We start from the raw sequence: 23,347 nt of genomic DNA on the forward strand, positions 1-23,347 counted from the left end.
ATTCTTTGTTTTACATATAGGAGTTTGGAAACATGAAATATCTTGAGGAATTTTAGTCCAAAGTGGTTGGTCGATAGCAGTGATAATTTGTATACCAAAGCCCTCAAATTTGTTATGCACTAGAGTGATAGTAACTGGCTCAGGAGTACGTAGATGAAGACTTCTCATTATGATAGAGAAGTCAGCAGAGGCCAAAAACCCACTCCCAAATTTCCTTTAAATATATAGGAAACTGTATTAAAAAGAGTAATTATTTATGTCTTTAAAGGTTGTGTGTGTGCATGTCTGTGTGTGTGTAGATGAGCCTTGTCTTATACTCGTCTAGATTTAGAGGCATTAATATTTTCCCTTCCTGCTTAATAATGAAAACCAACTCACCAAAGAAGGAAGTAGCCACTGGGTCCTCATGGGCATCTGCCCTCAGCACTAGATCCTGTTGAACTTTGCTCAACTTCTAACAGTTATTCCTTCACCGATTTGCTTTTTTTCAGCAAGGACTTATAATTGGCTTGGTTACCATTTATTAAACATATATTTCTCCTCATGAAATAATCTTAGTTTTAAGAAATACAAAATTATTTGTGTAGTTTGATTATGATTGTGCTATTTTAAAAATTCACTGAAACCTATGCACAGAGTAAAAAAGATTCTAAAGAAACATATTCCAGAATATTAATAGTGATTTAATTATTTGGGACTGTGAAAGAATTACTCTCATTCTGATTTATATGTTTTCAACATTCTGTGGTAAATATGTTACTTTATGCTTTAAAAAATCATCACAATACTATGTAAATTTAGCTTTACTTATTGCTTACATCTTAAAAATAGAAGAATCTTTGTTTTTGAATTTTCATTGTTGATTACATGGAATTTGTTTAGCTTGTAGAATGTGCAAATTAATGTTTTTTACGTATTTGGAGAGTTTTTTTGTCTTCAGATGATCTTTCTTTTCCTTTCTATTTCTCGTTCGAGCAGTCCTATCATTTCTGTGTTGGTACACTTGATGGTGTCCCATAGGTCTCTAAACCTTTATTTATTTTTCTTCTTTTTTTTCTTTCTGCCCCTCAGACTGCATAATCTCAGTTGACCTGTGTTCAAGTCTTGATTCTTCTGCCAATTCAAATCTGCCATTGAGCCCCTCTCAGTGAATTGTGTATTCAGTTATTGTACTTTTCCATTCTAGAATTTCTTTTTGGTCTTTTTTTAAAAAATAATTTTTATCTCTTATTGGTGAGAAATTCTTACATCTTAATTCCCACACTTATTTTTTTAGACACGGTTTTAGATCTTTGAACATATTTATAAGAGTGGATTAAAATCTTTTCTCTAGGAAGACCAATGTTAGGCTTCCTCATGGACAGTTTGTGTTGACTGCTTTTTTCCTGTGTATGATCATACTTTTCTGTTTTGTTTTTCTCACATCTCCATAATTTTATGTTGAAACATAGATATTTTACTTATTAAAATGTGGCAGCTCTGGAAATCAGATTTCCCTCCTACCCCCACTCTATCTACCCACCTAGGCTATTTGTTTTATATGTTTGGTTAGTGACCCTCCTAGACTAATTCCATAGACTTTTTTCTTTGTCATATGTTACCACTAAAGTTTCCACTTGGTTAGCTAAGTGGTCAGCTGATGGTTAGAGGGAAATTTTTTTAATGCCTTGAGTGAATAGGTCTCTCTTTACCAAGGGCTCTGTATGCCTGTGCATTGGAATGTACTTTCAGTGCTTCGTTCAGCCTTCGCCTTCACTTCTTGTTTTCACAGAGCCTGCTCAGGTCAGCCAGAGTAAGAGGTAGGACCTTTCAGGTCTTTATTGGGCACTCACACAGCCTAGGAGTATATGTCCTTCTAGTTTCCCAGGAGTATGTTGGAGCTTTTCAAAGTCCTCTGTGGGTATATCATTCTAAGATTTTTACTTTTAAGCTTTTTGGTCTACCTCTTCTTAGCCCCAGTTGGTATCACTGCCTCAGAAAGGTATGCCCCTGGTTATTTTGACAGGCACTCTAGGGTTAGGGCTGTTCACACAGAGCATGCTCAGAGCTGGGTCGGATAAAGCCAAGCCATGAAAATGGAGCCCTTCCGGGAGCTGCCAGGATGTCTAATAATGATAAGTCTTGGGGTTGGGGCTTTTGGGGAGCTTTAGACCTCTTCTGTCTCATTCCATGGCAGCTAGGCTGCTGGTTTTCTTTGTAGTTGCAAGGCTGTTGGTTTTGAAGGCCACTTTGGAGCATGGGAATGGGAGAGAACAAGGCAAGTTAAAATACTACAAACTTAGTGTTCTTACTGAGATTCCGCTGCTTTTCTTGAATAAATCCTCCTCACATTGCCTTTGTTTAATTTCCAGAGTTCTGAAAAAGTTAATTTTGACAATTTATGTCAGTGTCCTTGTTGCTTATATGGGGGACGCGGATTTTCTGGGGTCTTTTTTTTTTTGCTATGCCGGAAGTACTTGGGTACTGCTTAGTATTTTAAAGGGCTATTGGTTTGACCACTAGGTGGAAGCAGAGACTTGGAAACTTTGTTGTTCTGAGTTGTTATCTTAGGTAATTTATTGTAAATAATAACATAGCAATACTATACAGCCTTGTTTATCAGATTAGATCTCTATTTCCATACTATATCTATAATTTTAGTATTAGAATTTGTTTCTGACCATAGTGCATTTCGAGTTTCTCATTACTTCAAACAAAATTTTGGTTGGAATTTAATCAGTTTTCAGGTAAAGTAATATCTTATTCACTAAAGCCCAAATTAGAGAATCTTTGGAATAAATCGAAGTTTAAATGTTATTTATTATTTGATTAATTATCAAAGATTATTAGAAAAATCGCTTTAAAGAAATTAGAATAATTGTTAATTGTAGTATATTATAAAATTTTATGTGTGTAAATTCTTGTGTCTAAAGTCAGTGAAAAAAACTTTAAGTAGATTTTGAAATTTTTTATACTAAAATGTCTGCTAATATTCTTATAGACAGTGCTTACTGTATGGGCAAGTTATTATGTTATGAATTTGTATATTACTGTATTAAGGATCTTCTATTAGAAAACTGACTAATTTTTCAATATTTTCATTAGTATATGAGATTCCTTCTGGACGTTTCATGAGAGAATTGTATGGCCACCTCAATATCATTTATGATCTCTGCTGGTCAAAAGATGACCGCTGTATCCTTACTGCATCATCTGATGGCACTGCCAGGTCAGTATTCTTGAGAAGTACTTATCGTGTGTGGTGTTTGCCATCAAAGAAAGCAAAGAGAATATAAAGCAATGTAACTACTCTTATGCCTCAGTAATGTTTTGCTTATCAGGGATTGTCATAAGTATGTACCATATAAACTGACTGATTGAATAAGTAGTAGTGAAAACTTTTTATCTTGAAGACATTTTTGTTAAATATGTTATTTATGTAATGTATAATATTTCTAGTCCTCACTGTCTTTAAATGATCATTATGTACACTGTTCAATTAATACTTTGAGATGAGGTTATTAAAACAACTGAGATTTTTCCTAGAATATAAGCTCTTGATGGCAGGGATTCCATTTTCAGTGTTAGCTGGGTGCAGAGGCCAGGACACAGTGGTGCTTAGTATGTAGCGTAGAGTAAATAAATCACTATGCACCTTATGTTCTAAGAGCTTTATAGATTGTCAAGTATTTGCATATTTCAGAATGTCAGTCTTAAAATAACTCCTTCCAATATAATGAGTGTCACAATAAAATATTTTAAAAGCTACTTTTTAAAGTTTCATATATGCTTTTTGTAGTTACTTATTCTACCTTGGATATATTCTAAAACTATTAGGCAGTTGTATATGTCATTTTCTATATGTCATTTAATTTGATTTCCACAAATGTGGAAATTGGATACACACGTATTTATTATCTCTGTGGGAAACTGACATTTAGACCAGATCAAGATCCACTCTGATTTCACTCTTAACTACTTCTGCTTCCTGTTCTTTATGCATACTTTTTAATATGCTTTTAGTGTCTGGGTCCCTTCTTCTAGTAATCTTATCAATTTCCTTTTCAATATAAATTGTCTAATTGATTAACATGTTATCATTACTGTTTAGTTTATAGTTAAATAAAAAAGATGGCAAATGGTGACAATTGATTTCTCTCTCTATCTAGCTGGGAACCTACTATTAGTCCCTCTTAACAATATCCTCAGGAACCTGTCTGGTCTGTTCTTTCAGTATAGCCATTCTGTCTGATGCCAGGTTACACTAGATAAAAATACATAACCTTGCTAAAGCCTAACTGTGGATTTGTAAATCTGAAAATCTCCTGAGCTCTCATCTTTGCTGAGCAATCCTTTTACTTATATTTGTTGAGCTATCTTTTCTCATTCCTCTGGCTGCAGATCTAAACCTTACCATACTTCATGGTCTCCATTCTGAACCACAATCTTTGCACTTCCATTAGATGACTGCCTTCAATTTACAGTGAAATTTAGCCAGACATGATTTTCCTGTATTTCCTCTGGTTTCCCGCCTAATATCTATGAATTTACCCATCTTTCTCTCTGTCCATCTCTTTTAGCAAAGCAGTATAGGTATAGACACTTTTAAGGCTAATATTTGATCTGTGCTTTTAATCTCAGTCCTTTAATCTACAATTTTGTTACTTCTATTTCTTACATCTCTTGGCTCTATGGAACCTTTCTCTATTGATTTCGTCCTCTTGTCTTAGAAATACAGCGTGTGTAGATTTCCAGCCATGGATTGAAAATACGGTTTCAAAATACAGTTTAAAAATCTGCATATAAGTGGACTGGCATTGTTCAAACCCATGTTGTTCATGGGTCAACTGTATGCTCCAATCTCCTTATCTTAAAGAAATCTTTTTCTGCCTTCCAGACTACCACATTATTTTTTTTTTTCTACATCATCAGGAGCATCCTACACACATTGTGTTTGCTTCAACCCAGTTAGTTTGGCTTTCACTCCCACCATGCCATATAAACTTTCTTCAAGAGGTCAGCAGTTACTTGTTAATTTTTAGATCCATTGGCCAGTTTCAGTCCTTACCCTGTTTGCCTTCAGTGCAGTAATTAATTATTGATTAGCCTTGAAATATTTTTAATTCATGGTTTTCATTGACAACCTCTTTTGGTTTTCTTTTCATGACTCCGACCAATTTTCCTTCCCTTTTTTTGTTGTTGTTCCTTTCATCTGCCTATTCTCTACAGATATTTATCCCCAAGGTCCTTTACTTGATTGTCTTCCCTTGTTTGGTGTGCTATCCTGGTCTCTCTCATCTTCCCTGGTTTTGAATCTCCCTTATATGCTAATGACGTCCACATTTTTTCTGAGTTTGACTTTCTCTTTCACACTTCTATCTGGATTTCCCAGTGGCACCTCAAGTCCAAAATCATCTTACTGAAATCACCAAACTTTGTTTTCCTCTTTTAGTACTCTTATATATTTTTAAATGACATCCTTATCTACTTTGTCTCCCATGCTGGGAATCAAGAGTCGTACTTTTCTCTTTTTTCCTTTCCACCATTTATTTCCAGATGTAAGTAATACTAAAGTCTGTCCATTCTGTCTCCTAAAATGCTCACCATAATATCTTTCTGTCTTTACTGCTGTTGTCTTAATTTAAGCTCTTATTGTCTCTTGCTTAAACTGTTGCTGCAGAACTTTCCCAGTGTTCAGCTTCTAGTCTCTTCCATCTCCACTATGCTAAAATTATTTTTCTAAAACCATCTTTCATAATGCCTTGTTTTAAAAAACTTTGATTGCCATTGCCCTTTGAAAAATGTTCCAGGTCCTTAGCATGGCATGACAGGCCTGCCCCTCATTGACCTTACACTCTTCTCTTATGCACTTCACATGTACCCTCTGCCTCATCCACACAGTCTTTTGAAATACCCTTAACATCTTATCTTCTCTGGCAGCTCCATGCCGTGTTACCTTACCTAGTCTTCCTATGCTTAAATGTCTTTCCTTTACAATTCCTGCCCAAGTCATTCATTCAACAAACATTTAAGTGCCTTTTGTGAGCCAGAGTGGGCTCGTAGTCATCATTTAAAACCTAGCTCAGATTTCACCATTTCTTGAAACCATCTTGGATTTGCCCACACAACATGTAATATATTGTAGTAAAGTATGCTTTTTTCTTTATGTAGTTTTGAAATTGATATTAATTTAGGACTCTATGTCATAAAAATATTATCGTGAAGGATTAACTGAGTGAAGAAAGAAACATTGTGGCTAGATCCAGAAAGACTGAGATTTTTGAAAGAAGTAAAGAATACTTACAATGAATAGGCTAAAGTGAAAAGGAAGAGAATTAGTTACTAAAGCTCAGGAATGGCAGAAGCGTGAGTTTCTGCCCACGTCCTCTTCTGTCTTCCTCAGGATCACTGTCAGATGCTATCATTGGTGTCTCTTAAGTAACTGTTTTCCACTGGTTAGCTTTCTACCATGTGGGTTTAGCCTAAACCTCCTTTTTTTAGTTATCTTTAGTATAATCTCTATTTTTCTCAAACAACAACTTCTCATATAATCAGAAAGATTTTTCCATGTGTAATGGCTCCCAAATAGGCCCATTTGTCCCCATTCCTCCCCCCCACCCCCGCTTCACACATACTGTTTTAACTTTGGTATGTTTTTTCTTTTCCAATTCTAATAATTGTTTTTTTGTGCAGTTACCTAGTCTTACAAATTTGTGTATCCTTCTTTTCTATGATGAGCCTGATTTTTTCCTAACCCATTAATAAATTTGTTTTGATCTTGGATTCTACCATTGATTGGGTGACTAATGCCATCATAGATACCAGTTTTGTTTTTTACCTAAAAAGTTCATTTTTATTTAAAAAATTGTGTCTCTCAATTATATCAAGCTCTTTTTAAAATACAATTGCTCCATTCATGTCTGTTACATGGTATTTCAAATAATGCCACTAAGATTTATTAGTGAGCAACTGAAGTTTTTATCTTTTAACAGTCTTTGTAATATTTCAAATTAGTGATTTTCTTTTTTCAATAAATACTATATTTCATGTAACATATGTTCATTGAAAGCTATTACTACGATGAAATGTTTATGCAGTGACACACGTGCTTTATTTTTACTTGAAAACATGTTCTTTCACTTCCTTCATTATTAGTTTGAATTCTTAGTAATTGAAGATCATATCCTGTATTTTAAGCAGCTGCTGAGAAAACTCGTAGAATGTTATTCTTGACTAGCAACTGTATTTTTTCTTTTATTGACAATTGATAAAAGACATAATTTCCTTTAGTTCTTAGGTAATAATTAAAAGGATTAATTATAAATCCCCATATTAAAAGATTAATATGCTCTTCTAATTCTGATAACTTAAGCTTTTAAAAATCCAGTATTCCACACTCATTTAGCACCTGTCTATTGCTAGATTTTGCCTATTTTTACACATTGATTACAAATGCAGAGTATCTAACATAACAGTTTAACCCTTAGGGTTTACTCTTTTGTCAGGATTATAGCAATGATTATACTAATTTTTATAAAACATCCATTATTTAGAGGAAGAGATAATGAGAATGTTAAACACAGAGTGAGTGCTTAATATAGTTTGATAGAAAACATACTATATTATTATAATCTTATTTTCTTATTTTTAATCTTATTTTAATCAAGTATTCATATGGTAATTTCATTATGGTTTTTAAGTCTTCGAGATCTTCAAGTTTATTATCTAGGCTTTGAAATTACTAATATGAAGTTAATAGAGTATCCTATTCTCTAAACCCCACTGGTAAGCACTTTGAAAAAGCAGTGTGCCCAACCTAAACGAGAAATCAGTAAAGCTTCTCCCTATATTTTATTTTTTATATATAGTGAACTAAATGCAATATTTTACCAGCTATTTGATGTGTGTTTAAACAATGTCAAAATAGGTTTAAAAAAGACATATCCAAATACAAATAGTTTTTCATTTTATAGTATAGATTATAATTAGTAGACAAATTAACCATTACGCTTGATAATAACAGTAAGAAATAGCTTTGTCAAAATGTAAAGAATCCATGCCATCAAATACATGATCACATTTTTTTTGTTATAAAGCTTAAATTTAGTTTACCATTGTTTGTTGTCATTTGCTTACGTAAATCCCATTGGCTGTATTGGTTCTTCGAGAAACTTCTAAAGAAACTTATGCCTTTCAGAAGAAATATGTAACTTTTTATCTTTTTCCAGGATATGGAAAAATGAAATAGATAATACAAAGACTTTCAGAGTTTTACCTCATCCTGCTTTTGTTTACACGGCTAAATTCCATCCAGCTGTAAAAGAACTGGTGGTTACAGGGTGCTATGATTCTGTGATACGCATATGGAAAGTTGATATGAGAGAGGATCCTGCCGTATTGGTCCGACAGTTTGACACTCACAGGAGTTTCATCAACTCCCTCTGTTTCGATATTGAAGGTATGTCGGAGAATATATCCCAAATGAAGCTGAATCGCATGAAGGATATTTAAAAATTTTTTTATCTCACTAGAATAATAAATATTTAAGCTTGAGAGGGATTTTATGTATTGATAGTTGGTTGTGCATAGTTAGGTTTTTGCATATTTTGCAGATTATATGGGAGACCCGAGCATAGTTTTGGCACTGAAGAAGTTGTTTGTAATTTTAAGGTCATAAAATTCCTAAACATTTAGATTCAACTAATCTTTGCTGTAACAACCAATCATTTTCCAAGTTTCATAAATATATTTCACTGGATTGGTGATTATCTCTTGAGTAGATTTTTTTTTTTTTTTAAAGAGCCTTTTAGGTTAAAGGGTAAAATTAAGGAAGATGAAGGGAATATCTCAAAAGAATATTGAAAAAATATATTTTAAATGTAGCAGCAGGATTGTTTTTTTGAAAGTATAGAAACATATAGAAAGGAAATTTGCAGTTAAAGGTGTATCTATATAGATAATATGGATGATGTTTTAAAGACATCAAATATAGATTTTAACAGCTCAAAGACTAAAGAAATTTATTATATCTATTAGTCACCTTTTACATTATTTCAAACACTAGATATTTAGGCTGTAGCTATAATGAATTAGCATGTGATCTAGATCAAAATGATAATTACTGCCAGTGTACTCACTTCAACTATAAAGATGTTAACATATTGGAACACATTAAGGAAAGGTCAGCCAATGATAGAAAGGTATCTGACAGCTCTGTCATAATAGAAATAGCTCAGAGTATGAAAGAGAGATGAAGAATTTCTTCAGATATTTGGCTAAGATATCCATATGTCAAAAAAGGGGAAATCAGTCTTGTTGCTCCAGTGGGTAGAGATAGGGCCAAAGCTTCAGAAGACAGATTGTCTTTGCTCAGAATTAGAGAAAACATCTTAATACATAGAGCAATTTATCAGTTGAATAAACTGCTTTTTAAAATATTAAATTCACAGTTGCTGAATGAGTATCTGTTCATACTGGGATGTAAGATATTTCTGAGTTAAACTTGATGGTCCTGAGGTCCCATTCAATTGTAAGATGGTTTGACATTAAGAATTGATGTTAACTGGAACACCTGTTATTTACTATTTTATTCTGATCATTGAGTTCTTGCTGGATCTCAGGCATTATGCTAACAGTATATATCAGAATAGAAGAGTTTTTCCAGGAATATAAAACATTATATAGGTTAATAAAAGTGAGCATATGGATACATATTGGATAATTCAGATAATTTATTTGGCTTTGGGATTTGAGCCATATACATGTGCACCAAGTTGCTCATTTTTTATTTATTTATTTATGTTTGTATTAAAATCAGGCAAGTCGCAGAGGGAAATTAGTCATAAAAAATAATTCAAAAGAGTAAAGAATTTATTTAAAGATAATTGGGATTTGATTGGGAGTTATTATTTTTATTTTTTATTTTTTTTGGCTCTTTTAAACTGAAATACCTTTTAATAGCCCTAGAATTCTTTGACTGTTTGACTGGGATGTGTTTTCCCACTTTTATATTATTTGTTTTTACCTCTCTGTAACAAAGGTGAGTAATTTTATTTACTTAAACAGGTCATCACATGTATTCAGGAGACTGCACTGGGGTGATCGTTGTGTGGAATACCTACGCCAAAGTTAATGATGTGCAACATTCAGTCCGCCATTGGAGTGTTGATAAGGTATAAAATTGTATTTCATATTTTGGGATTTAATTAAATTGGAAAAAACATTGAACCACATGACCTTTAAATAAGACGTCAGGACGTTTGTTCTTTCTCTTCAAAAATATTAAGTTTTTCTTAGTCTCTGAAAAGTCAATTATCATTCATCAATTATCATGTCTTTCTGATGGCTGATTGATGATAAAGTGACTTAGTGAATTTTTTTTTTTACTTTGGCCAGGCTCTCCTTTAATTTTGGGGGTTCTTAATTTGCATTATGGAATTCAGTGATCTATTAATGAAATTTATGCTAAAATGTGATTTATATTACCATCTGTAAATAATAACATATTTTCTGTATTTATATTTTTTCCTCGATCCAATAATATCACTCTAAAAACAGTGTGTTCACTGTTTTGTTAAACCATGCCAACTTTCAAAATTATGTAATGAGATTGTGTAATGATGAGGGATTCTCTTATTTCATCACAATAATTGTTTCATTTTTTCCTTTTTACCTTTTGACCACCTTCACCCATTTCTGCTATTTGTTTCATTTGAAATGTGCTAAATAGGCAGAAACAAGTGGATAATCTCTTTCATTTTTGGAGTAGAGTGTTTTTAAGGTGGCTTGTGTATTAAAATATTATATACAAAATCAATCATTAAACCTGAGTTTGTTTTATGTAAATTGATATAGTTTTTGTCTTACAGGCTGTACCTTTGTTCTTTAATTTTTTATTTGTAATAGAGTATAACAATTGTCCTTGTTTGGAAAAAAAGACACTGTAAATTAAAAATAATTTCCACAAACTTTAGTTAAATCTGTTGAGTCTATCAGATCTGTTTAAAAACAGTACATTCAATTTTTAGTCATTCTCATCTGTCTATCAGATTAATGAATGATGGCTTGGGATTCATGTTGTAGCCTAATTTCACATACTTTGAAAATAATTTTCTGATTACTTACATATCAGAGGGATTGGCAAGTCCCCAAAGGCGTTTTAGTCATTTGAATCTACAGTACAGTGTCTGTTATTTGTGTTAAAATCGTGTGTTTCTTTACCCCAGTAAAGAAAGGCAAATTTATCTTGAAAGTCTGCAGCCTGGTGGTTACCTGAGACAGTCAAAAATAAAAATTTAGGAAATGAGCTGGAATGTCTTTTTAGTACCTGATGCCCTGAGACAAACTGGAGATTGTGATTTCTTACTGGTTTTCTTCAACCAGCAGTGTGAGAAATGCTGTTTTATTCATCTGTCCTTGAGGTGAAGTGTCCCTGTGATGTTGTTGTTGCACACCCTCCTTGATACAGAACATAGGCTTCAAAATTAGGGCTTTTCTAGTTTGAGCATGAATATGATAAAGAAAAATATGGAGAAAATCATTAATAGATGTTGCAGATACTAAGTCTGCCAGCACTTTTCTCAAATTAGTATGTAACATTTAACTTACTAGGTTTTTTTTTTTTTTTCATATTTACATCTGTGTGTTACTGCAGTTGCTCAAACCCCCAACGGTGCATCCCAGCCTCAAATGGTCGTTGTTCAGCTCAGTAAAACCCTGTCTGTGGTGTCAGTGTTTGAGTTTTTCTGTAACTTTTAAGAAATAGCTGACAGCAAATCTTAGTGTCCAACAGCTGTAGCCAGGGCTTAGCTGCTGATGTTGGGACTGTAGCCGTGTGTACCCTACCTTTGCTGGTGCCAACCCACATCCAAAGAGTAGACCCTACAGAAGAAGGGAGCAACAAATAATAAGGGATCCTTGAGTGAGGAGGGTAATTCATGATTCTGCCTGCAGGTTAAAGTGTACTTCTCTTTGACTCCGAACTCTAAGTAGTTTTGCATTTGTAATATATTTTTTTCTCTTAGTAATACTATCAAGAAGGACCTTTGGTAATTTTTCTAATTAATGCAAAGCTTGTTTAGGCAGATTTCTCCTTCAGCGTTTATGTCTTTCTTGACATCATTTATCAGGTGTCTTCTATAGCTGCCTTAAATAACTATATATAAAAAAAAAAAAAACACCTAAAATAACATCTAAATTAAATGCTTGCAGAATTATCTGCTGATAATATACCTTTTTCAGGACAATGGAAGTAAGTGTATGAAGAAATAATCTGAGACAAATAGAACTTGAAAATTAATTCTATACTTACTTTTGAATTTATAAAAAACTGAAGCTTTCTCGTATGATGATAAACAGAAAATGCTGAGATAGAAGATGCATTTGCAGGAAGTGCTTTTGTTTGGAAATATACTACAGAAACACATACTACTGTGGTGTTACATAACAACCAAAGATACATTTCATCAGCTTTATTTTCAACCTTAAACTGAAATTACTGGGGATCCTTTGAAACAATTTTAAAGCATCCTGATTAGTGCAATTGAAAATGATACCTTAAAATTAATTTTGTTCTTTTGTACCCTAAAAAGGACTTAATGTTACAGTGGTAATATTTTTAATATTTTTTTATCATTTTAGGAGATTAAAGACAGTGAGTTTAAGGGGATTCCAATAAGTTATTTGGAGGTTCATCCCAGTGGAAAACGTTTGTTAATTCATACCAAAGACAGTACTTTGAGAATTATGGATCTCCGAATGTAAGTATATTTCACTATTGACAGGTTAAGCACTCATAGAATAAGTAATAAATTAATTCATATTTATAAAATGAAGCTGTGGTTCTTACCTGGAGGATTTTGTCCTTCAGGAGACATCTGGTAGCGTCTGGAGACATTTTTGAATGTTGCTTTTACTATCTAGTGGGTAGAGACTAGAGATATACTGCTAAACATCATATAGTTCATAAGACCGCCTCCCACAATGAGGAATTATCTGGCTCAAAATGGGAATAGTTATGAGGCTGAAATCTACACAGTTGCTCTTTATTTTCACAATTAAAAAAATCTATCATGGAATATCTTTTATCTCTATGATACTGGTATAGCATATTATTATGATTTAATATCATAACTGAATGAGAGGGCTTTCGAATAACACATCTTGTTTCTCTTTTTTGTTTTATTTCTGAATAAAGCAAATGAAGAAAAATATCCTTAACGTAAAAGGCAGAAGCAGAGTTCTGGGAAAATTAGCATGGACTTCTGCCATGCTTTTGTTTTGGTGTGGAGTTCTGGCAAAACAAATGAGAGGAAGCTGTGTTATTAGATTTCATTATTGTATTTAGAAAGGCATATGTGGTGATTTATATTAGTTTATTCTGCAGTTCTCTTTTTAGGACTAACCATTAAGCCCTTAAATATTTATGTAGAACTGGTCAAGACCCTGGCATGGGTGCTGTGGGAGAATGATAAGCAGAAGTAGCTTATCAGGAGTTTATAATCCAGTTGTACTGCCTCCAAAACAACACAAAAACATTTAATTAGGCTGAATTGTAAGATCTCTTTGGACTGGAATCTGCTTATTCCTTTTTTCTATGCATAGCATCCATACTATGCCTTGCAGATAGCTAGTACTTAGTATGTATTTTTAATGAATATAAATTTATAATAAAAAAATTATATAATTCATGGCAACAAAGGTGAAAGCTATAATATAGTCTTCTCTTAAAGGCTCAATGGAGAGGTTGTCCTTTGAGCTCAATCTTGAAGGATGGGTAGAATTTAGATAAGATGGAGTGTTTTCAGTAGAGTAGAAAAGCCTGGAATAATGTAAGTTGTGTTCTAGGCATAGTGAGGTAGTCTGTATAAGCATAAGTTTCTTGTTAAGGGGTGCTGAGAGAATTTTTTAGAAGTAGAGATTAGAGCCACATTTTAGAAGGCCTAAGGAGTTCGATGATCTCTTTTTAAGCAGTATAGTATTCAGCTTAAGCTCATGCTTGGTCTCTAGAGGCAAACTGCTTAGAATCAGATACTACCTTTTTCACCCCTTACTAGCTGATTAACCTCTCTGTACCTCTCTTTTTTTCTTATCACTCAAATGGAAGAAATAATATACCATACTCATAAGGATTTTTTGGGTAATAAACTAGTTTGCAGAAATGCAGAAATGTTTGACCCTGTAACTTTAGGTCTGGGAATTTATGTTAAGAAAATAACTATAAAACAGTTTTAAAAATTGAACAATAGTATGGTGGTTACTAGAAGGGAAGGCGGTTGGGAGGAAGATGAAGAGGGTATAGGTAGTCAAATGTATGATGACAAGGACAACTAGACTTGGGGTGGTGAGCACACAATGCAGTATACAAATGATGTGTTATAGAATTATGCACTTGAAACATATAATCTTATTAATGTGTTAAGTGTTAATCTTATTAACACTTTTTATAATGTTATTAACCAATGTCACCCCAATAAATTTCAATAAGTAAAATATATAAAATAAATAAAATAAAATATATATACATGCAAATTTCAATATATATATATACATATTTGAAAAATCAAATATATATATATGATTTTTCATAGAAATCATGTTCATGGTAGGAGAAAGCTGGAAATGTCCTATGCATGTTGTCCAACAATAGAAAATTTCTTAAGATACATTTAGACAATAATATAATGTATACCTAAATTGACAATGCATAATCTATATATTCTGACATGTAGGGCCTTTGTTTGTGATATATTGTTGATTGAAAAAAGCACATTACAGAGCAGTGTATATAATGTCCTCTCTGTAAACCAGGATTGATAGAAGTACCTAACTGGCACATAGTAAGCACTAAAACAGTATTAGCTATTTTTCATAAGCGAAAAAGCCTGGAAGGTTGTCTATTATATTTAATCAATGATTTAATAATATGTTCTAATGTTTCTGCAGGGATCAAGTATTCATTGTGTGATTTAAAAAAAATCATCACACAGGAAAATATATAAAAATTCTGTCCCTTGAGTAACCAACCCAAATGCTACTTCCATAAAATAGTCCCTCTTCATAGCCAGAAATAATCTCTCTAGTCCAAATCTGCAAAATACTCTTTCTTTTCTTCTCTTGTGGCACTTTCTACATTCGCTTCCTATTTTACATTGATGCATTCCTTCTCTCTCCCGCTAAATTATAAGCTCCCTGAGCTCTGGCACTGTCTCTTCTTTATTCTGCATCCATAACAGATTTTCAAAAAAGTTGTTCGTTAAATGCAAATGAAACATTTAAAAGTTTTTCTACCACCAGTCTTTAAAGACTGTAAGACAGATTACATTTGTAAAATCTTTTCTTGTTTATAGATTAGCAGCAAGGAAGTTTGTAGGAGCCGCAAATTATCGGGAGAAGATTCATAGTACTTTGACACCATGTGGGACTTATCTCTTTGCTGGAAGTGAAGATGGCATAGTATATGTTTGGAAACCAGAAACAGGTAAATATTTTGTTGATCTTCAAAAGGAAATTTTTTTGTTTTGTTTTGAAGAAGTATGAAAAATACCATTTTATGGAATAATTTTCAAGGAAATTCTGATTCCAGGTTCTCAATTATGTTTTTTCAAAATAGGAAAAATGATAGTGGAAGTCAGCTACAGTCTAAATTTTTATTCTGTTCCTATTGTTACGATAACATCATGAATTTAAAATTTCACATTATAATTTAAGGTTTATTCTTTCCTTGCCTATAATGAGATATTGTGAGTCTTAGAGAACTATTTAATGAGAACTATCATGCAAAATACAAAATATTATGAGCTGAATTTGGGATATAACTAGTTATACAAATGGTGAAACATCTCTAGTACATTTTTATTAGAAATATTCTCGTCAAAGTTTATGATGTCTAAAACTTAATAGCAATTAAGTTTACCTGAATTACCATAATTCAGTTTTTTTCCAGAAAAATAAACTATTATATTGGGAATTTCATTTGCACTTTACTTTTGCTTTTCAAAAGAAAATTTGAAACTACATTTCAAATTTTAGCAATAAATTTAGAGAATTTAGAGAAATTCACTCTAAAATTCTTTTAATGAATCGTATTTAATTACACCTTGTTTATCCTCTTGATTTTTCCTTTAGGCATTTTCAATAAGTCAGTTCACTTAGGGTTTTTTTGTTTGTTTTTTACTGTGTTTTGATGCTTTAGTATCAATTCAGAAATGTTAGATCTCTTTTCCTCTTCAATAAATCTACATTCTATGCTTTTTGACTTATGCTTTTCATAGGTTCCTTAGACCTCTGTTATAGACCTCTTTTAGCTATGAGTAATCAGATGTATCTTTAAAGCAGATGGTACCTGAAACAGCCTCTGGAAGAAAATAGAAAAATTAATTCCCCACCGAAGCTTCCCCAACCAGTTTCTCAGTTTTAGAGTTCTGCAGTTCTTCCTGCAAGTTCTTTCTGGAGTTCTTTGTTAGTTGGCGTTTCTTGGCCCTGTCAGATCTCAATCAGGTACCTCTCTACTTCTTAGCTGTCTTTGTTTTGTATCTTTAAAACCTCATCGAAGAGGTTGGACTGAGAAGTAGAAAGAAGAAGGCTGACAGAATGAAAAATAAAGATAATTATTTAATACAGTAGTACTCAAATATTTATAAGTATTTGAGATTTTTGTGTAAATAACATGAGCGTCATCATTATTTACTATAAACATTTCTAATAAGTTGCAGCATAACCTAATGAGAAATAACTGAGTACAAATTATTGAATATCTTTTCTTATTTAGGAGAACAAGTAGCAATGTATTCTGACCTGCCATTCAAGTCACCCATTCGGGACATTTCTTATCATCCACTTGAAAATATGGTTGCATTTTGTGCATTTGGGCAGAATGAGCCAATTCTTCTGTATATTTATGATTTCCAGGGTAAGTCCACTGCTCGATAAGTAAAGAATATTTAGAGTAACCTTTACATTTAGACTGAACCCAGAATCACGAGCTCTATGGAAACTATCATCCTTCCTATTAACAAAGCTCTCTTGAATATACTGTAAGAGCCAAACAGATTAAGTAGATTATATTGTTATTATATTACAACATTTTGTTTTTTTCATAAGCACTATTATTCTGGAGTTTAAGTATTAGCAACAGTACACATAATAGTTGTGCCCTTATATCGGAATCATAGAATGGTAGTCATCACTTTTTTTGTAAATCAATTTAAGTAAATACACCTAAAAATCCTTTTTGAATGTTAACTAAATTTAAAAGATAAATTATATTTAGGAAATATGGATCTTTAATATTTTCAGTTGAATATTGAGTTAATTTCTTATTCTGTGTTTTTGTTTTTTACTAAAGCACGTAGTTTTCATAAGTTATGGTTTTAAGAGTTTCTTAACATGAAAAGGCAGAAAACTAAATATCAGTAAAAACAAGATCCAGAATTTGAAATCTGATATATTTTTTTACTCTAAAATTTTCTTATTCTATCATTATGAGAAATAAGGAAATAAAGACTGGACACAATTTTCAGGAATAGTATGGCATTTTTAGAATTATTTGGATTTATGCTGTTTTTCATATATTTCTTTAATATCTGTCCTGAAATTAGGATTTCGTTGTTCTGCATCGTATTGATAATTCTGTCACTCTCGAAATTGCCATTCATGTATATAGGTTACGTTAATGTGGAAGTATTTGGACAAAGTGTTTTAAATTAATGAAATGTGAGTAGTTAAATTTATTGCGTTAATACAGATTGAATTGGTTAATGGTTGTAATGAGTGCTAAGTTATTAGACAATTCTAAACCTGAAGTTCTTGATCATAGTATGGACTTTTGTATGTTTTTTCAGGTGAATTATATTAGAAAATAATGTGTAAATTGAAAATTACCTTATTTTAAAGAACAGAAAAAAAAATAATGAATTTCTCTAACACATATTAAGATTTATACAACACTATTACTAATGGTAGAATTGTTAGACAACACAGTACCATATACTATTATAAGCAAATGTTAACAAAAATAAACACCGCCTGATTATAGGAAAAGACAGATACGTTTCTCCAATTATCCAATATCCAAAGCTAGTGTCTAGTTAAAGCATGTGTTCGGAAACAGGTCTATCTTTGTATCCATTCTAAATCTTCACATAAAAGAGAAGAATTATACCCTAGGGACTTTATAATTGGAACTGTTATACAGGAAATGGGCAGCACAGTTATTTCCTCAGACTCGAGGTTTCACAACAATCTTCATTCAATTTCTAATTTGCTTTATAGGCTTTTGAAATTTTCACTACAAATGCAAGTTAAAGTTTCACTTTTATCTTTTTTTTTTTTTTCTGTTATTTTTTGTCATAGAGGGATTTCATCATTGGATTAGACCAGTCAGGCTTGCCCATATGGTTTTTAAACAATAGGATTTAGATTAAGAAGTTTATTCTAGAAGTGTAAGTAGACCGAGCTGTGTTTCAGGAGTCCAAAAACATGGGTTTTAGCCTCAATTTTGTTTCTTTAGTGACCTTACACAAACATCTTGCCTTCTCAAAGCTTTATTTTCTTATTTAGTAAATGGTTCTACTACTACTACTATATCTGTGCTACCTAAGAGTCATTTGTGAAGATTCTATGAGACAGAGACTATGAAAGTACTTTGTAAATTGATAAGCACTAGAATAAAACAAACCAGGGTAAAATTGGTTGTTCTTATGCTCATCCAACCAGTACATACTTGACTTTATGGGAACTGATGTTTTAGTATGCTGATAAGCATCTATATGTGAAAGAGAATTGGAAAATGTTTTTTTCTCTCTTTTTCTTTTAGCAACTTTTTCCTTTTATTTATTTGAGTTTGTACTTCTTGGGGTCAGTTGTATTAGAAAATAAATGCATAAAGTTAAGAACATTGTTATATCCACGCTTTCTTAACATGAAGAGGAAGAATTTCTAAATGTTTTAGGAATATTCACATAATACACATGAAATTAAAATTATTTCATATATTTGTAATCATTTTTTGATATACTGACACACCTTTACAAACAAATGAAAACTTAAACTGTTTCAACACATTTTCCCAACTCTTTACTGTTTATTTTTAAAAAGAGGAAGCTTAGGAAGAAGTTACATAATCTCAAGCAATCCAAGATTTAGCACAATTCTTGTGAATGGTATATATTCATAAGAAAATGAAAAGTTGTTTTAGACTCTAAATTATTTTACTCATTAAATGCAGGCCAGGATCATCAAGTCAAATAGTCTTTAAATTTTGTATTGAAAATTATATATACTATTGACCTACTATAGTTGTTCCTTTATTTTATTTATTTTAATATGGGAATATTTTGCCCCGACTTTCTTGTCTGAAAATAAAGTTTACATGTAGCTTTACATAAATGTTTTAATGGTGTAAAATTTGTAAGATATAGAACACTTATATGATTTTTAAATAGTATTTATCAGATCTACTGAGACGTTTAGGTAATTTTCAAGGAAAATGGAGCAAGCTTCTTTTTTTATAACTTAAGCTGAGAAAGAGACTACAATGGTAACTAAATGTATCATCCATCTTTCAGTTCTAGCAAAACCTGTGAAGAGTCAGCAGGCATCTTTCCCTGTTAAGCATATGTTCAGGTTGTGGTCTTTTGGGTCTTTCATTCTACTGACTTCTTGCTTTTTTTGGTAAGAAACATGATTTTTACTTTCAGAAGGCGGTTTTATTTGCCTGATGTTGAAAAGGTTAATCATCTAGTAATACAAAATTTAGTCACAAGGTACCACAAATAATATACTTTAATGATTCCCATAATAACAGAATACTAGTCAGAGAAACGGCTTCTACTGAGTTAAATTTATGAAGCTAGACTTTAGCAAAATGTTCTGTTATTAATCAATATTTATCTGCCTCAGTCTCTAGGATCCGGCTCCACATTTAGTCATAATCATAGCTAATACTTACAAAGCACTTTCTATGCCCCTGGTACTCTTTCAAGCACTTTACGCATAGTTAATTTGTCACAATAATCTTGTGAGATAGGTTCTATAATTATTCTGTTTTACAGGGGCCAGGACTTGGATTCATACTGTGTGGACTCAGAGTCCATGATCTTATTTGCAACATAAACTGCCTTTTTAGCAGATTTCCTGAAATATTAGCTTTTGATTGTCTAATAAGCAAACTTTTTTTCCCCTAACATACCATTTACTGTATGGAATATATGATTTCTTTGTATTATCTTTAGTTTGTAGGAAGCAGAGATGGAACATAGTCATCTTTTTATTACCAATATAGTACCTAGCTTGAATACTGAAACTTGATGAACATCCTGTAGTGTTTTAAATAGGATCAAGTCCTAATTTGGGAAGGTCTCAGCATTATTTTATAATTTCAGGTAATGAGCCTTATTTTTCACTAGGTGGCAATATCTCTTCTGAATCAGTATTAACTCTGGTGTGCTTTTCAGTCACTGTCTTAGGCAAGACAAATCTTTATTGAGCACCTATAATGTGCCAGGTTGAATACGAAACCCAGGAATCAACACTCAGATTATCTTGCTCTTTTCCAATACAAAGGATTGGAAAACAAGATGTTTTCTAAGTAGTTGATTAAACCTCTGAGGGAACTTTAGTTAGACTGAAAAGCATTCTCTACCACTGACACTAAATTATTTTATCTATAAACTTCATATTCACTAATAACCACCTGTCATTATCGATAGCTTTATTTTTCACACGGTGACATTCTTTACCAGAATTCAGGGCAATGTATAGGTTCCTATAAAAATTTTGTTATATAACTTACTCTTTGACCAAAGTTCATGGTGTTTTTAAGGACTGTGTCTAACACAATACCTAGTGTATTACTGATGTGCAATAATTGTTTAAAATAAGAGTTACAAATCCTGTAAAATAGCATTTTCTCCTTAAATTTTATAAAAATACAGAGTGAAAGCCATGATCAATAGTAGATTCGGGGCTAATAATAATAGTGGTAGTAGTAGCTGATATCTTTCAAGAATTTATTATATGTTCCCTACTCTTATGAGCAATCCTTCCCAAACCTCATGAGGTAGATACTATCGTTACCCTCATTTGCACATGGTGAAACTGAGGCATAGGGAGAATGAAGTAATTTGCCTAAGTCCACACAGTTGGTGAGTGGTCAAGCTTCCTGTCTCCAGAGCCCATTAAGCTGTCTGTCACAGCTACTTATTTAGTCTTTGCATTTCCTGTATCATGAAATAAATTAAGAATTTAGCCAAATGTTCCTGTGGTGAAATGTGTTGTTTTTAATTTTAATGTTTAGGAGAACCCCTTAAGATTACAAAGAACTTTGCTTATCTAATATTAGTATTACTGCTTTACAGATTTGCAGTATGATTATAATGCATTTAGCCATTATATTCTTTATGTAGTCTAAAATATAAATTTTTTTATTATGTAGTATTAAATTTTAATGTAACTACTTTTATAATATTTTTGCACTAAGATAATGTCTAGTCGAAATAAATTTGATATCCATAGTTTTATGTATAACTTAATGGTGCTCTTGAAGTACTAATGATGATTGAGAAGCAAACTCAGATTATAATCTCATATGTGTAAGATTATGCAGTAACAAATATAACTGATTGTAGGTCAGAATTTTAAATATCTGTTATTAGCCTAGTAGGAGAAAAAAGAAAGAAAATGACACTTTATACAACATGCTGAAACTACCTATTTCTTGGTCATATCCTGAAACATCTATTTTAATATTCTTCAGTAATGGATAGTTTGAGTTGAAAGTTTATGTCATTCGAGGATTCAAAACATATGGAAAACTTAGTCAGCTTAGTGGCATTGAGCATAAAGCAGAGCCCTGAGTTCTTCATGGAGGGACTTTTTTATGCCTACACTGCTGCTTTTTAAACTGCACCGAGGAAGCAGAATGGCGTAGGGCAAAATAGACATCAGTGTGGTAGGAAAGGCTGGGGTAGGAGTTAGGGCACTGCGGTTCTAGACAAAATGCCATCACTTTCTCTTTGAGCCTGATCACATAACTTTGTGTTTCTGCATCTGTTTTTACACCTATAAAATTTAAATAATACCTGTTTTATTTTTTCTCAATGTTTTGTCAAAGGATAAAATATAAAGCAAGAGATGAAGCTGAGGTATGTTAGAATTCATGAGTCAGGCTGCAGCAGAGAAATCCTAGCTATTTTCTGTAGCGGTATACGTGTCACACACTTTCAGTTGAATAGCATGATGTGAAATAATTGGTTGGTAATGGAATAGGAAATGAACAAAAGGATAATAATAATATGTACTTCAGGATATTATGAAATAATTTACTATATTTTGTTGTTCAACTGATGTGTGTGCCAAATGATGGCAGCTGCTCTCCCATTTGGTAAAAAAAAAAAAACACTTTTAGTTCTCATAGTTCTGGAGGCCGGAAAGTCCAAGATCAAGGCACCACCAGACTTAATGTCCAGTGAGAGTCTGCTTTCTGGTTCATAGGCGGCACCTTCTAGCCATAACTTTACATGGTGGAAAGGGCAAGGGGGCCCTCCGGGGCCTCTTTGATAAGGGCACCTATCCAAGTCCTGAGAGCTCTGCTCTCATGATCGAATCACCTCCCAGAGGACCCACTTCCTAATACTGTCACCGTGGGGGTTAGAGTTTTAACACATGAATCTTATGGGAACACAAACATTCAGACTACGGAAATTCTCTACACATAGCAAAGTTAGAGGAAGAGAAGAAGGATGCTGCATAATTGCTGAATGCTTGGAAATTAGAGAAATAGACCGACCAGTTTAAATAACTGTATTATAATTAGAAGTAGAATGGTTTATAAGTAAAAGATTTAGATATCCAGTAAAATAACTATACACAGTAGCAGGGCTATATATTATAGGTCTTGAACAAAGGAATTACATTTTAAACTAAAAGGAAATCTTATTATTAATATAGTGTAAGAGGAAGAATATTGTTGTGTTTTTAGTTGTACTTTATTATAGTCAATAACATAAGTACACGTAGTTATTAATAATAACACACCTTGTATTCAATCCAGATGCAAAGGGTACTGGATTAAAATATCTTATTTCTTTCATTCTTCCTCCTATAAAGGTAAAAATATCCTGCGAAACCACATTATTTTTTATAATTGTTTACGGCAAGAAGATACACAGAAGCAATGAAATTACGTAAAGGATTATCAGTTATGAAAACATTAAAATAAATTTTGTAATTCTGTAAAATAGAGAATCCCAAATTATACTGATTGGAGGTAATTTTAGAAGTACTTTGTTGGATAGTAACATTCCTTCAAGCAACTGTAGTTTCAGCTTCTGTGGTTTCAACACCATGTCCACTTCTCTGCTTTGCCACT

The 23,347-nt window shown here is 32.5% G+C and overlaps 1 protein-coding gene across 5 annotated transcripts in view; it reads left to right on the forward strand.

Annotated features, from left to right (window-relative positions):
* Nucleotides 1-23,347, forward strand: part of AHI1 (Abelson helper integration site 1) — a 169,235-nt gene that overhangs the window by 38,038 nt on the left and 107,850 nt on the right. For all 5 annotated transcript variants that reach the window (XM_023528394.1, XM_023528392.1, XM_011356176.2 and 2 more), the window contains 6 exons: nt 3,085-3,208; nt 8,208-8,437; nt 10,045-10,151; nt 12,619-12,737; nt 15,327-15,457; nt 16,748-16,888. In XM_023528394.1, the coding sequence (XP_023384162.1) occupies nt 3,085-3,208; nt 8,208-8,437; nt 10,045-10,151; nt 12,619-12,737; nt 15,327-15,457; nt 16,748-16,888 (852 nt within the window). The remainder of the gene's footprint in view (nt 1-3,084; nt 3,209-8,207; nt 8,438-10,044; nt 10,152-12,618; nt 12,738-15,326; nt 15,458-16,747; nt 16,889-23,347) is intronic.

Source organism: Pteropus vampyrus, unplaced genomic scaffold, assembly GCF_000151845.1.
Source record: "Pteropus vampyrus isolate Shadow unplaced genomic scaffold, Pvam_2.0 Scaffold24, whole genome shotgun sequence".
In the NCBI taxonomy this organism is placed as follows: Eukaryota; Metazoa; Chordata; class Mammalia; order Chiroptera; family Pteropodidae; genus Pteropus; species Pteropus vampyrus.